The sequence below is a fragment of the Gymnoscopelus braueri genome (genome assembly GCF_963280865.1).
Source record: "Gymnoscopelus braueri genome assembly, chromosome: 11".
Lineage (NCBI taxonomy): Eukaryota > Metazoa > Chordata > Actinopteri > Myctophiformes > Myctophidae > Gymnoscopelus > Gymnoscopelus braueri.
In genome coordinates, this window is record NC_137613.1 from 2,751,978 (window position 1) to 2,766,929 (window position 14,952).

At 43.5% G+C, this 14,952-nt stretch overlaps 2 protein-coding genes across 2 annotated transcripts in view; one reads left to right on the plus strand and one right to left on the minus strand.

Annotated features, from left to right (window-relative positions):
* The window catches only part of LOC308094783 (protein NLRC3-like), a 293,741-nt gene that overhangs the window by 56,169 nt on the left and 222,620 nt on the right, over positions 1 to 14,952 (plus strand). The window lies entirely within an intron of this gene.
* thsd7aa (thrombospondin, type I, domain containing 7Aa) overlaps positions 1 to 14,952 on the minus strand; it is a gene marked incomplete at both ends in the record, with an annotated part of 158,541 nt that overhangs the window by 11,445 nt on the left and 132,144 nt on the right. The window contains 3 exons of the mRNA XM_080441696.1: positions 517 to 604; positions 1,273 to 1,489; positions 7,239 to 7,321. Of these exons, the coding sequence (XP_080297822.1) occupies positions 517 to 604; positions 1,273 to 1,489; positions 7,239 to 7,321 (388 nt within the window). The remainder of the gene's footprint in view (positions 1 to 516; positions 605 to 1,272; positions 1,490 to 7,238; positions 7,322 to 14,952) is intronic.

The window sequence follows — 14,952 nt, forward strand, 5'->3', positions numbered from 1 at the left end:
TGTATTAGTAGTTTTTGGGTTAGGTGGTGGTGTTGTTGTTGTGTGTCCTGTGGTGCGTTGTGCTGCTCTTGCTCCCGACAGTCGGGGCAGATGTAGGACAACGCCACAGTGTGGTCGCCACGTTCTGTCCAGTAAACTACCTGCTGGCTACAGGAGGAGGAGGAGGAGGAGGAGGAGTTTGGGCTGCTGGACAGCCGACTACAACACAAACTACTGGACCACCGGTCAGCGAGGAGAGAGGAGGCAAGGAGGGAGGAGAGAGGAGGCAAGGAGGTAGGAGAGAGGAGATAAGAGAAGGAGGAGGTAGGAGGCAAGGGAAGGACAGGACAGGTGGAAGAAAAGAAAATGAAGATGCAAATGATGAGAGAACTCAAAATAGAAATACAAATAAAGATGAATGAATGAATGAATGAATGAATGAATGAATGAAAGGGATGGACAGTGGGAAAAGATATAACTGATGCGACCGGAGAGAGAGAGAGAGACAGGCAGCGTGGTGTGAGACAGGTGTCTTACCATGCTAGGTACGTCATGGACACGATGAAGACGAGCAGGACGAACGCTCCCGCTGCCACACCGTACACCCACGTCTTCAGCTTCCCATCTGGAGAGAGAGAGACAGAGAGAGAGGGGGAGGGAGGGAGGGGGGGAGAGAGAGAGAATACAGTTACACAACCACAGTTATAACAGAGGTTCAGATGTGTGCATTTCCCTCTCTGCCCTGAAGAGGGCAGTATAGCACCACCATGCAGCACACGCGTTTCATGTGGAATCCCCCCAAAATATGTCATCATGGTTCCTCCTTTTTATTTGCATGAACTATTGTTTATGAATTCAGTGAAATGATGGTGGGCCTTTCTAAAGAGCACACACGCATGCACACACACACGCACACACGCACGCACGCACGCACGCACGCGACACATCAACCCTATTTTATACGTAGGCTATTTGAAAACAGCAGATCTACAAGCTCACAACGCGTCGCATTGCGAAGCGTTGTGAGCTTGTAGATCTGCTGTTTTCAAACATTTCAGCACTTTTTACTTTTGGTACTTTAGGTACATTTTGATACCAATACTTGTGTACTTTTTACCCAAGCAAATTTTGAATTCAATGCAATGTAGAAAAGTACCTCTACGTTGCAGCATTGATACTTTTACTTAAGTAAAACATTTACTTTTTCCAGATGATCAGTTATATGTGAAGAGATAAGGTTGACAACAGGGTCAAAGTGGGTGTTTTTAAGTTGAAGCGCTGCCTGGTTTTTACCTGGACTAAAGGGCTGGAGGAACCACGTGCGTCCTGCCCTGCCGGGGGCGCTAGAGGCCGGCTGGGTGGGGTTGAAGGCCCCCCGGATGGTCTTGACGTCGGCGCGGTTGTCCCCCGCCGTGGGGATCTCCAGCACCGGGATGACCGTGCACTGGTCCAGCACGCCGTCCGAGGTCATGACCTCCGTGTAGCCGTCCTCACAGCCGCACACGCCCGTCTGAAAACAACCACGTGCAGGAGGTTTGGTATTAATGCGCTCAGTGGTGGAAAGTAACTGTTTACTCAAAGTACTGTACTTAACGCCAATGACGTCGCAGACGTCACGTTTTTCATAAGCCCAGAGTGCCAATGACGTCTGAGACGTCATGGGAAAAAAAAAAAAAAAAAAAAAAAAAAACTCAAAAAAAAGGTTCAGAACCCAAGATATGATGATTTGAAGATTTGCTGCTCCATTCACTTCTTGTATAACTTTTTACTGAAAAAGGCTGTATCTCGGCTCCTAAGCACTTTTTTTTTACAATGTATTTTTGGCCTTGGCACAGGGGTGATATAGCCAGAAATATTTTTGGCACTGAATGAGTTAAGTACAATTGTGAGGTACTTCTACTTTACTGGAGTGTGTCCACATGTCAATACTTTTGCTTCTACTCCACTACATCTCAGAGGCAAATATTGTACTTTTACTCCACTACAATTACGGACCCGCACTTTGAGAAGTACTAGGTTTAAGTCATTTCTTTCTTTGAGTTCATCCACTGTTTGTTTTGGTTCCATATCTCTCTCTCTCTCTCTCTCTCTCTCTCTCTCTCTCTCTCTCTCTCTCTTCCTTTCATGTTTGCTTTGAGACGATGCGTTTATGTGAAACCCCAGGGTCGACTTAATCCCATCCTCGCACACACACACACACATATAAACAGATGGAAACAGGTGGAGGGGGTACTCATTATTCCAGAGGTTCGCCCCCCCCCCCCCCCCCCCCCCCATACACACACACACACACACACACACACACACACACACACACACACACACACCTCTCTCGTCTCTCTCTCTGTCTCCCCCCTCTCTCTCTCACTCTCTCACTCTCTATCTGTCTCTCTAATCTCCCACACCTGTCTCTCTCTCGCCTGCAGGCTCTCTACGGGGAGTCTCCTATTGGCTGTAATAGCTCCCAGAAAGATACCCACAATGCAACCAGTGGCGTGCTGCAGACACAGTGGGGTGTGGCGGAACAAAGGAAGAAAGGCTATTGGTCACCGAGCCACCTGGGCTCCACCCCCCCCTACTGGGCTCCGCCCCCTACTGCTCTGGTTCCCAAACATTAACACGACCACGTTTGGGTCACATGTCTGATAGGATGAATATCAAATATCTAAATAAATACTGAATCAAGCGACTTCAAAACTGTCTGGGGTGAAACACAGAAGCCTGAGTAGACGATAAAATGAAATATACTTTCAAATAGTTTGAAATATACTTTCAAAATAATTTAGGGACCCCCCAGTTTGGGAACCACTGGTCTAAAATCCATCTGTATCAGCTTTGGCTAATTAAAAAAATCACACCCAGTGTGAAGTGGGCGATGTGGTCATCACAGTGGTCATCATAGTGATGGAAGCTCACTTCCAAAAAAAAAGGATTTTTGGAAGTGCATAATCCTATTTATAGGTTATTAATGTCATCATGTGTCTCGCTAGCCAATCACAGTGCTGAATAGAGTCATCCAATATAGTCAGCCAATCACAGTACAGGAAAGTGGGCCAAGTGGGCCAATCACAGTGCAGGAAATTAATACTAATGAGGTGTCCCAACCCCACTTATAGGGGCGGCTACACCGCCCAAAAACATATTTTTCCAGCGGCGAGCACGTGTGTCTGTCTGTCTGTCTGTGTCTCTGTCTCTCGTGTGAGTTAAAGTGTCAGTTTTGTATTGTTACCATTTTGTACAGCATGGATTTGGCTGACAACTGTGAAAAATACATATTCTATATATTTTATTTTGTATATATTATTTATTAGGAATTAATTAGCCCCCTGTGTGAACTGTGCATGGCTGAATTGGGTGGGATAGGGTAGGTGTAGGCTACGCTACGCTACTGCATTTTAACGTCAAGTCATAAAGGTGGTACTTGGAGAGGTACTTTGGTTGAGAACCACTGGTCTTAGAGTCAACATGTTACCACTCTACCCCTATACAGGCCTTTCACTAGCCTGGAGACCAGACTAATCTGCCATTGCAACAAAAAAAAAAAAGAATTGCCCTCGGCAGATTTGGTCTGGCTCAGTTGTGATTGGATTTCACACCCTCCGAAGTAGTGAGGGACCAATCATAACTCTAACCTGACCCTAACCCATGAAACCGAAATAAAGTAACAATAAAACGCCCAAAACGCCCTAAAACCGCACATTTTCGCCCCCCAAAATCTGCCTTAAACCGCAAATTTGAGCTGCGCGCGTGTGCCCACCCGCTCCTGCCTATAGGCCCGGCCTATGATAGCGTTCTGGCGGCGCCACTGCCCCCCCACTATAGAGAAAAACACCCTTTGTTGTTTGTGTCACTGCGGCACTAATCTCTCAAGAACAGATTCTGCTCTGCGTTGGAATCTGTCGTGAAGGCTCGTCATAACATGTACGCACTGGGCTACAAGTGGGCGTGCCTTCAGATCAGGAAGCAGGCCGCGCTTTACCCAATCAAATGTAGTGGGCGGGATTCACGTGTCCGTCGATCCTTCCCCCTCGAAACAAACCCAAACTAATTTAACAATAGCGTCCGCGGAGCAGACAAAACCACGGAAAGATATTCACATTTTATCTTGCTCTTTCATCATAGAAACAAGTGGGCTTATAACCAAAACGATCCATGTTCTCTGGGAGAAGTGGTGTTAGTGTTCCATGTAGAAATATTGTTAGTGGGAATGAAAACATAGTGGCACCACCGGAAGTGAAAGCTCCTTGCGCACGGGTGCTACGTTGTCATTGTCCCAGAGCCAAGATGAGATAGTACAAACAGCAGAGGGCGCTGTTTTTCATTCTCATCTTGGCTCTGGGTTCCCAGATTGCTGCGGCACAAACAGTGAGTTCAGAAATAACAGCTGCAGTAAATTACCACACACACACACACACACACACACACACACACACCACACACATCACCGCCATGAGGTCGTGACTACATGGTTGCCATGGTTACACGTGGTACCAGTATTATAAGGTTATTTTTTTTTTCTCATTTGTTTTATATAGACCACTGCTGGTTCCCAACATTGGGCCTGGGGACCTCCCAGAGGCCCAAAATGGACACTCATGGGGGTCTATAACTCTGAGAGTGTGCAGCTTACGAATGAGAGTGATTTTACGTGGAGGGTTCCAGAGATCTCAGAGATCATGATCTGGTTCCCACATTTAGAACACACTTTGGGAAAGTTCTCACTCTACTGCTCTGACACCATGATGTGGAACGAACGCCCTTCTTTGGCTATTCGAAAATAGCAGATCTACAAGCTCCTAGCGCGGCACCGAGTGCCACGCTACGAGCTTGTAGATCTGCTATTTTTTGAAATATCTTGAAAATGTGTGCAAATCTTTAAATATATGTGCAGAAGAGAGAACGCTGGAGCAACACGGACAGTTTAGGCCTTTTATTTATTTCGGTGCAAGTAAAACAAATCATGACTCTGAGGAAGGTCGAAAGACCGAAACGTCAGTCTATCTGTTTACTTGCACCGAAATAAATAAAAGGCCTAAACTGTCCGTGTTGCTCCAGCGTTCTCTCTTCTGCACTTACTGTCCCTACCCCTGTGACGCACCGGACTGGCCGTTTAAGGTTGAGGCGCAACGGTAGAATCCCTTTGTTCTTTAAATATATGTATTTTTAAAGCGAACATTTGTAACTCAAATCTTTGCTTCTGGGGGGGGTCTCTGGAACAACACATTTTGAGATGGGGTCCACGGCGGCCAAATACATATCTAAACATGTTTTCTGAATCCTAACAGTATGTTGCTATATCAGTGGTGCGCCAACTTTTCCAAAGGTTCCATGTGTACACTCAGAGTTACAGATCCAAAGGTTCCATGTGTACACTCTCAGAGTTACAGACCCAAAGGTTCCATGTGTACACTCTCAGAGTTCCAGACCCAAAGGTTCCATGTGTACACTCTCAGAGTTACAGACCCAAAGGTTCCATGTGTACACTCTCAGAGTTCCAGACCCAAAGGTTCCATGTGTACACTCTCAGAGTTACAGACCCATAAGGTTCCATGTGTACACTCTCAGAGTTCCAGACCCAAAGGTTCCATGTGTACACTCTCAGAGTTACAGACCCAAAGGTTCCATGTGTACACTCTCAGAGTTCCAGACCCAAAGGTTCCATGTGTACACTCTCAGAGTTACAGACCCAAAGGTTCCATGTGTACACTCTCAGAGTTACAGACCCATAAGGTTCCATGTGTACACTCTCAGAGTTACAGATCCATAAGGTTCCATGTGTACACTCTCAGAGTTACAGACCCATAAGGTTCCATGTGTACACTCTCAGAGTTACAGATCCATAAGGTTCCATGTGTACACTCTCAGAGTTACAGACCCATAAGGTTCCATGTGTACACTCTCAGAGTTACAGACCCATAAGGTTCCATGTGTACACTCTCAGAGTTACAGACTCATAAGGTTCCATCATGTGTACACTCTCAGAGTTACAGACCCATAAGGTTCCATGTGTACACTCTCAGAGTTACAGACCCATAAGGTTCCATGTGTACACTCTCAGAGTTACAGACCCATAAGGTTCCATGTGTACACTCTCAGAGTTACAGATCCATAAGGTTCCATTTGTACACTCTCAGAGTAACGGACGCATAAGGCTCGAGGTTGGACCTGTGGTGTTATAGATAAGTAAAACTGATGAAAAGGCTCAAACTATGTGGGGGAAAAAAAATAAAAATAAGGGAAACTTTTTTAATGTAGCAGATTGTGTTCTGCTAGCGTTCTGATTCTTCCTCCTGAGGAAGGTTCAAAAGGCCCAAACGTCAATCAAATAAATCCCCTGCGTATGGAGCCAGAGTGTGCAATTCTTTTTTCTTTTTTTTTTGGAGAACTAATACAAACTAAATCAAAAAGTCAAGATGGGAAAAATGCTCCACCTTTTTATTTGGCTCACATCACAAAGAAAAAAAAAATCAATGCTTGCTCCATGCATTTCAGCAGAGAGTTCTGAAGAAGGTTTATTTGCCCGAAAGGTGTAATTGTGAAGCGAGTCAAATCTATCAGAGAAGTGTAAACGTGTGTCCTCTCTGAACTGAAGGTTTATGTGCTGCTACTGACCATGTTCATGTTTATTTATGAATATGTTTACTAGGTTTTACTAGAGGGGGGGGGGGGGGGGGGTTCAGCTGCAGAACATCAACTGCTGAAGGTCAACCTCTAGTTTCTAACCCCAGTGGTCCACAACCTTTCATGGACCACCGCCCACTTGAACATCTCTCATCTGACTACTTCAAGCTGTGCTTCTCAAACCTTTTCGTGCCAAGGACCCCCAAAATTGATATATATGTGTGGCCACGGACCCCCACCTGAAAATGTGTTGTGCCAGGGACCCCCAGAAGCAAAGATTTGTGTTAAAAAGTGTTGTAAAGTTTTGCACACATTTTCAAGATAAAAAAATAAAAAAAAGCAGACCCCACTTTGAGAACCAGTGACTTAAAGTACTTTATAAGACTGGCACACTAAACTCTGAATGTTCTCACATATATGTATACTATTCACATGTAGAGTAATACAAATTGTGTGTGTGTGTGTGTGTGTGTGTGTGTGTGTCTGCGTGATTTTTAATGCAGTACTGTTGCTTGTATTTTTACACTTACTCAAGTCCAAGTGAGTACTGCGTATTAGTTATCACCTCTGTCTCCCAGGCACCCCCGCCCCCCCTCACACCCCCCCCCCCCCCTTACACCCCCCCCCCCCCCCCTCACCTCAGTGCACGTAGAGCGGGGCTTGTTGCAGGGTGGGTCACATGACCTGTCTGACATCGGCATTGCCGTCGCCGGGCAACCACCTGTAGGGCAAAGAAGAGGAAAGGTCAGGTTAGGGATGTGTGTGTGTTTTTGTGCTGGTGTCAGAGTGTGTGTGTGCGTGTGTGTGCTTGTGCGTGCGTGCACTGGTGGTCTAAGCCCCGCCCGCATACCCAACCAGCATATTTCAGTCGTATATTCTAATGTTTTATGCTTTCGATTGATATCTTCATTTATGTTACTAACTCAGGACTTTTGGAATAGTAGCCTTTGGCTAAAAGACATCCTAATACATTCAAGTATCTCTCTCTCTCTCTCTCTCTCTCTCTCTCTCTCTCTCTCTCTCTCTCTCTCTCTCTCTCTCTCTCTCTCTCTCTCTCTTTCCTTGCGGTGGTCTGTTTCCATTCTTCTCTCTCGTTCAGAACCTTCAGCTCATTATCACAGTGATGTCTGTGTTGTTGTTGTTGTTGTTATGATGTAGAAATCATTTCATAATTAGCTCAGTGTGTGTGTGTGTGTGTGTGTGTGTGTGTGTGGGGGGGGGGGCTGTCAGATCCATAGACAGTCCTATGAATCCATGCTCTATCAGACACACACTGCATCATGCACCTTTGGAGCATGAAGACTGACTGCATCATGAACTGTGTTCGCACGCTCGAGAGCTTAGATAAATACCAAGGCAGCGCTCCTGTGTTCTCCCAGGTGAATATTATCGTGCACCACTGCACTGTTTTAACACATTCAGACGCATCGCTGAAATTTTTGGGATTTATTTGAGCTATTCAAAAATAGCAGATATACAAGCTCATAGTGCGGCACCGAGTGCCGCACTATGAGCTTGTAGATCTGCTATTTTGTGGGGGGGAAATCGTGGGAAATGTTTTGAATATATATATATATATTTTTAAAGCGAACATTTTTAACTCAAATATTTTCTGCTTCTGGGGGGATTCTACAAATGTAGATTCTAAATCCTAACAGTTTAAAAAAAAAAGACATATGTTGCTATAATATCAGTGGTTCTCAAACCCCAAATTATATGTATTTGGCCTTGGACCCCCATCTCAAAATATTTTGTTCCATGGACCCCCAGGAGTTGTAACATAGTTAAAAATGTTCGCTTTAAAACATGTATATTATTCCAAAAATTGGAATTGGAAATTGGAATTTCCACAAATGTACATGATTTTTCAAAAATGGCAGATCTACAAGCTCATAGCTATTTTTTAATAGCCCAAAGAAATCTTAAAATGACGCAGATGCGTTCCCGCCGGTCTTAAAGTCACTGACGAGTGGTATGTCCAAAAATGGTAAGGCTCAGCTTTTTTGCAAAAAAAATAAATAGCAGATCTTCAAGCTCACTTCAAGACACGTCACACTGTGACTCATTTATGAAAGCAAAAAAAGGATGAAATATGGAGATTCGTGGTTTCCACCTGTTTCTAGTAAACATATTCACCACCCGACAGCAACCATATACTGTATAAAAACAATCTAGCAGTCCAATCTATAGCAGCATCAACCCCCAGTCAGTCCGTATTTTTGGGCGGTGAAACCGCCCCTATAAGTGAGGTTTGGATATTTGTACAACAAATCCTGCGCTGTCATTGGCCAAAAAGTACCCTGCCTAACCCTGCACCGTGATTGGCCAATCACAGTCTATTCAGGACTGTGATTGGCCAGTGTCACATGACACATGTGCATAGCCCTATATAAGAAACCATAACTTAAAAAAAACCATAGATTGGTTTTTTTTAAGTTTCAATAAAACTTAAAAACTTAAAAAAAAACAAATTGGTTTTTTTTAAGTTATGGTTTCGTCCATCATAAAGATTGTTTCAATAAATGTATTTATTCGTTGTACATGATTGGTTGACTCCATTCAGTATTGTGATTAGCTAGCAAGACACCGCCCACTTCACACAGGGTGTGATTTTTTAAGATATATAACCCATATGGGAGAATCGAGTTATCCTCTCAGTGCAGAGGAATGGAGGAATGGAGGTGGCTGCCAGGCAGAGAGACAAAGGTCATCTTCTCCTACTGAGCTGTTTTTTAAAAACTATATATTTCATCTCTCTGGTCTCAATCAATACACATCAGCAAGTGGAGAGATAACATTTACAGTAGAGAGAGAAAGGAACAAGGCGCTCGGTTAGCGCGGTGGTAAAGCCCCCTGCCCATCCACCACCGCGGAGGAGGTTGTGGGTTCGAAATCCACCGTGGTGCACGGGGCTTTGTTAAGCGTCTATCGATGCGCTTTTGATAAAGACAAAATCCTCATCAATCAATAGCGTCTCTCCAAGTAGCGTTGAACACCCGGGGTTTCCTCGACAAACTTTATTTTCTTTAGCCTTCTGAATCACATTCTCCAGTCCTCAGTTTGAATGGTGAGACTTTGGGTTCCTGAGCCCTGTGTTCATGCTGTGAACGACGACCTAAATGAGACCATGGTGAAACTAAGTGTGCTAATTACGAGCGTCCAGGGCTGGCTATTGTTCTCTCGCCACTATATGGTGAAACTAAGTATGCTAATTCCGAGTGTCGAGGCCACAGCCATGATTGGCTATTGTCCTCTCGGCCGCCCATAGACTTACACAGGTAGAGTGTACAGTCAGCGGCGAGAGAGAGAGAGCGGCCTGCAACGAGCAGCGAGGGGGTGGGGGACCCCTTGCAGTGGACCCCTTTCAGCCCTGATAACACGAGTTTGACACCCCTGCCCTACAGTACAGCAATGATTGACTATCACATTATAGAGCTATTTAACACTTATTTTAACAAAAGAAAATCACTTACTGCACCTTTAAGAAGTTCATTCAAGGTGCCTCGGCCTGAAAGAGCCCCATTAGGGCTTTTTAAACATTTAGATATAAACACTATAGAGGAACAAAGCCTTTTTTAAATTATACATTATTAAAATGAATTTAGTAACCAATGTCGTCTGAGGATTATTTGAACCCCCTTCGAACTGTCCCTCGAACCTCAACACACCCGTGACTCTATACTCTCTAGCCTAAAGCCTGATTTATACTTTTATACTATTTATGTTTATACTATCTGTAAGCTCACAATGTGTCGCGCTGCTACACATTGTGAGCTTGTAGACGAGGCTGTTTTTCGGTTCTCGGCACCCACACAAAACAGTAACTAAGTAACTAAGTACATACAGACTAGTGGAGCAGAGATCCATTAGAACTAAGACTAGTGGAGAAGAGATCCAGTAGAACTAAGACTAGTTGGGAAGAGATCCAGTAGAACTAAGACTAGTGGAGAAGAGATCCAGTAGAACTAAGACTAGTGGAGAAGAGATCCAGTAGAACTAAGACTAGAGGAGAAGAGATCCAGTAGAACTAAGACTAGTGGAGAAGAGATCCAGTAGAACTAAGACTAGTGGAGCAGAGATCCAGTAGAACTAAGACTAGTGGAGAAGAGATCCAGTAGAACTAAGACTAGAGGAGAAGAGATCCAGTAGAACTAAGACTAGTGGAGAAGAGATCCAGTAGAACTAAGACTAGAGGAGAAGAGATCCAGTAGAACTAAGACTAGAGTAGAAGAGATCCAGTAGAACTAAGACTAGAGGAGAAGAGATCCAGTATAACTAAGACTAGAGGAGAAGAGAGCCAGTAGAACTAAGACTAGAGGAGAAGAGAGCCAGTAGAACTAAGACTAGAGGAGAAGAGAGCCAGTAGAACTAAGACTAGAGGAGAAGAGATCCAGTAGAACTAAGACTAGAGGAGAAGAGATCCAGTATAACTAAGACTAGAGGAGAAGAGAGCCAGTAGAACTAAGACTAGAGGAGAAGAGATCCAGTAGAACTAAGACTAGAGGAGAAGAGATCCAGTAGAACTAAGACTAGAGGAGAAGAGATCCAGTAGAACTAAGACTAGAGTAGAAGAGATCCAGTATAACTAAGATTAGAGGAGAAGAGATCCAGTAGAACTAAGACTAGAGGAGAAGAGATCCAGTAGAACTAAGACTAGAGGAGAAGAGAGCCAGTAGAACTAAGACTAGAGGAGAAGAGAGCCAGTAGAACTAAGACTAGAGAAGAAGAGATCCAGTATAACTAAGATTAGAGGAGAAGAGATCCAGTAGAACTAAGACTAGAGAAGAAGAGATCCAGTATAACTAAGATTAGAGGAGAAGAGATCCAGTAGAACTAAGACTAGAGGAGAAGAGATCCAGTATAACTAAGACTAGTGGAGAAGAGATCCAGTATAACTAAGACTAGTGGAGCAGAGATCCAGTAGAACTAAGGCTAGTGGAGAAGAGATCCAGTAGAACTAAGACTAGAGGAGAAGAGATCCAGTAGAACTAAGACTAGTGGAGAAGAGATCCAGTAGAACTAAGACTAGAGGAGAAGAGATCCAGTAGAACTAAGACTAGTGGAGAAGAGATCCAGTAGAACTAAGACTAGTGGAGAAGAGATCCAGTAGAACTTTGGTATGCGGTCAGGTTTAGGCCTGGCTCAGGGAAGAGGACGGCTATGGGAATTGTATTGGTTCTTTAATTATTTTATTTTTGCGTGTCAATTATATGTTTTAATTGCACTGTAATGTTTTTAATTGTACTATTTGACCCCAGGAAGAATAGTCACTGCTGAGGCAGTCACTGATGGGGATCTAAAATAAACAATAAACTAAGACAATTCATTTTATGCGTGGTTGTGTGTGGGTCTTACACTCCGGAAATAGCCCGATCTACACGCTCACATAGGAGCTTGTAGATCGGCTATTTTTTGGCACACAGCTGAGTATAAATCAAGCATTATGATGCCATCAAGGCCTGCCCAAAAAGAAAAATGTGTAGACTAAATCAGCTATAGATTGAATTGACTAAAATATGACTAAAACTAAACAGAATTGTATTCAAAAAGACTATGACTAAAACTGAATCAAAGCGTGCCGTCAAAATGAGCACGGCATCCAAGGTTATGTTGGGTTGGAAAGGCAGAGGAGACGTCTTAGAGTAATGAGGGAAATCACTCTCAACGGAAGGTCGGACACATTGATCCGCCACGAGGCGGATTCATTCACGCACGGAAATAATGCATCTGTCTGCACAAAATATTAACCCTTTAAGACCCGGAACGCATCTCTGTGTGTCATTTTTAGATTTCTTTTGGCTATTCAAAAATAGCAGATCTACAAGCTCATAGCGCGGCACTGAGCTTGTAGATCTGCTATTTTTTGGAAAATCATGAAAATGTGTGTAAATCTTTGTATATACTTTTTTTTTGTTTTAAAGCGAACATTTTTAACTCAAATATTTGCTTCTTGGGGATTCTACAAATGTCTTCTAAATCCTAAGTCTTTTTTTTTTTTTTTTTAAACATATGTTGCTATATCAGGACCCCCACAATTATATGTATTTGACTGCGGACCCCCCATCTGAAAATATTTAGTTCCAGGGACCCCCACAGAAGCAAAGATTTGAGTTAAAAATGTATATTATATTGAAAGATTTGCACACATTTTCACAACTTAACACATACTTGTAGATCTGCTATTTTTGAATAGCCCAAAGACATCTAAACATTTACACAAATGCGTTCCCGGTCTTAATGAGTTAAACCCCGGCAATTTATCAGAAGCGTGTGAATATTCATGAGGTGACGTGCTCCGAGAGCGAGCCAAGGGATGAATATTCATGTGAGGTGGGAATCACCGTACAAGGCGTTTCGGCGAAGGAAACTCATGTAACGGGCGAACTGCCGATCAAAGCGAAACCTGGGAGAACAGCCAGACATCTGGAGCGGGAAAGCTCCCCAGACATTCATTACTGGCTTATTAAAAACAACACTTAATAAAGCCATGCGTGCTCACCGTGCAGCACAGATATATATATATATATATATATACAACATGTTGTTTGGGCCCAAATACTGTACAAGAGAACACACTGTAAAATAGAAGCAGGTATTCTGATCGTCAGATCGATGTAACCACATGAACCCTACACAGCATCCCATTTCTGGGGAGAACATTCACAGAATTCACAGAAAAACAGACAAGCTCATTGATAGGCTATTTTCAGCGAAGAGATTTGGTGTAGTGGGGGGGGAAAGAGTGGCCCAATGATGAAAAAGGTTTGTCGGCTACCCTTTTTTCACTGACAAAAACAAAATGAATATATTGACAATTTCATCAATACAATGTTAGGGAGGGACTAGAAGAGATCCAGTAGAACTAAGACGAGTCATTTTATGTTTTGTTGCGCCGTGTGGGTGTTACGCTCTGAAAATAGCAGATATACAAGCTCACAACGCTTGTAGATCGGCTATTTTCAGCATGCAACCAAGTGTGAAATCAGCCATTACGCCGACATCAAGGCACCGCCAACATACACTTTAGTCGACTAAATCAACTGTAGATTTAGTCGACTAAAATCTTATGATATTTAGTCGACTAAAACTAGACGAAAACATTTCAGAATGACTAAAATATGACTAAAAATAAATGGAATTTGATTCAAAAGACTATGACTAAAAATAAATAAAAACTTTGCTGTCAAAATCAACACTGGGCCCAAGCACAGAGTCGACCCCAGTGAAGTAAGTATTAGTTTACTAAGTATAAAGGGTTATGGTTTCATTGCTCCAGACAGGCTATTCTAAATATGCCCAGGAGTGTGAACTAGATCCGCTATTATTTCTCTCTATACCAAATCTCTTTGCCGAAAATAGACCATCTAACAAGCTCACAACAACATGTCACATTGCGACATGTCGTAGAGCTTGTAGATCTGCTATTTTTGGCTGAATGTTCAGGCCCAGAATAGGGATAGGGCTATACCGTACGGTTCGAGTAACAGGAGCAGGGTGGGGGAAGGGGGGGAGTGAGCCTCAATATGACGTGTGATGGAGGAAAAAGATCTAAATCACAAGCTGGTGTGAGCTTGGCTATTCTCTATTCTCTCTGTGTGTGACACCATGGTTGGACGGAGCATATATTAGGCTTCAGCGTGACGTGTTGATGGACGGTGGGATTAAACACACTGTCATGGATTAGAGGGTCTCGTCTCCTCCTCGGGGGCTGACAGGGAGCAGGGAAGGAGGAAGGAGGAAGGAGGAAGGAGAGAGAACATGCAGGGAGCGTCTCGGGGAGACGCAATCCCAGCGGCTTTCCAACACTCCGGTATAGGAGACACGAGACAGGGTTTTAAATAACCACATCCACACTATCTATGGCCCCCGCCATGACATCTTTTAGTTACAAGTTACTTATTAGATTTAGATTATATACATTAAGCACTTAAGCCCTCTTTTATTTTATATCCGGGCTAGTCGAAAATAGCCGATTTGCAAGCTACAGTACTTGTATCGTTTACTTGTAACGGTATTACTACTTTTACCTAAAAAATACATTCTGCATTCCACACGTGGATGAAAGCTCACTCCAGCCTGGAGGATTTTATATATTATGGGATGTCAGAGGGTTAAATATAGTCTGTCTGTGGAGGAGCGCTGGGAGGGAATAGTGGAGAGGCATGTTATCAGTCAGGTCAACATGGCTGTGATGGTACCTGTGACATTTAGTGTGGTGTCATAGACTGGTACTAGGGATGCAAATGATCAATTGGTTCATTAATTGATAGTTCATAACCTTATTGATCAATTATTTGATGAATTGATAAGCGGCATTTGTTAGGACCAAAAGGAAACTTATTGTCCGAAACC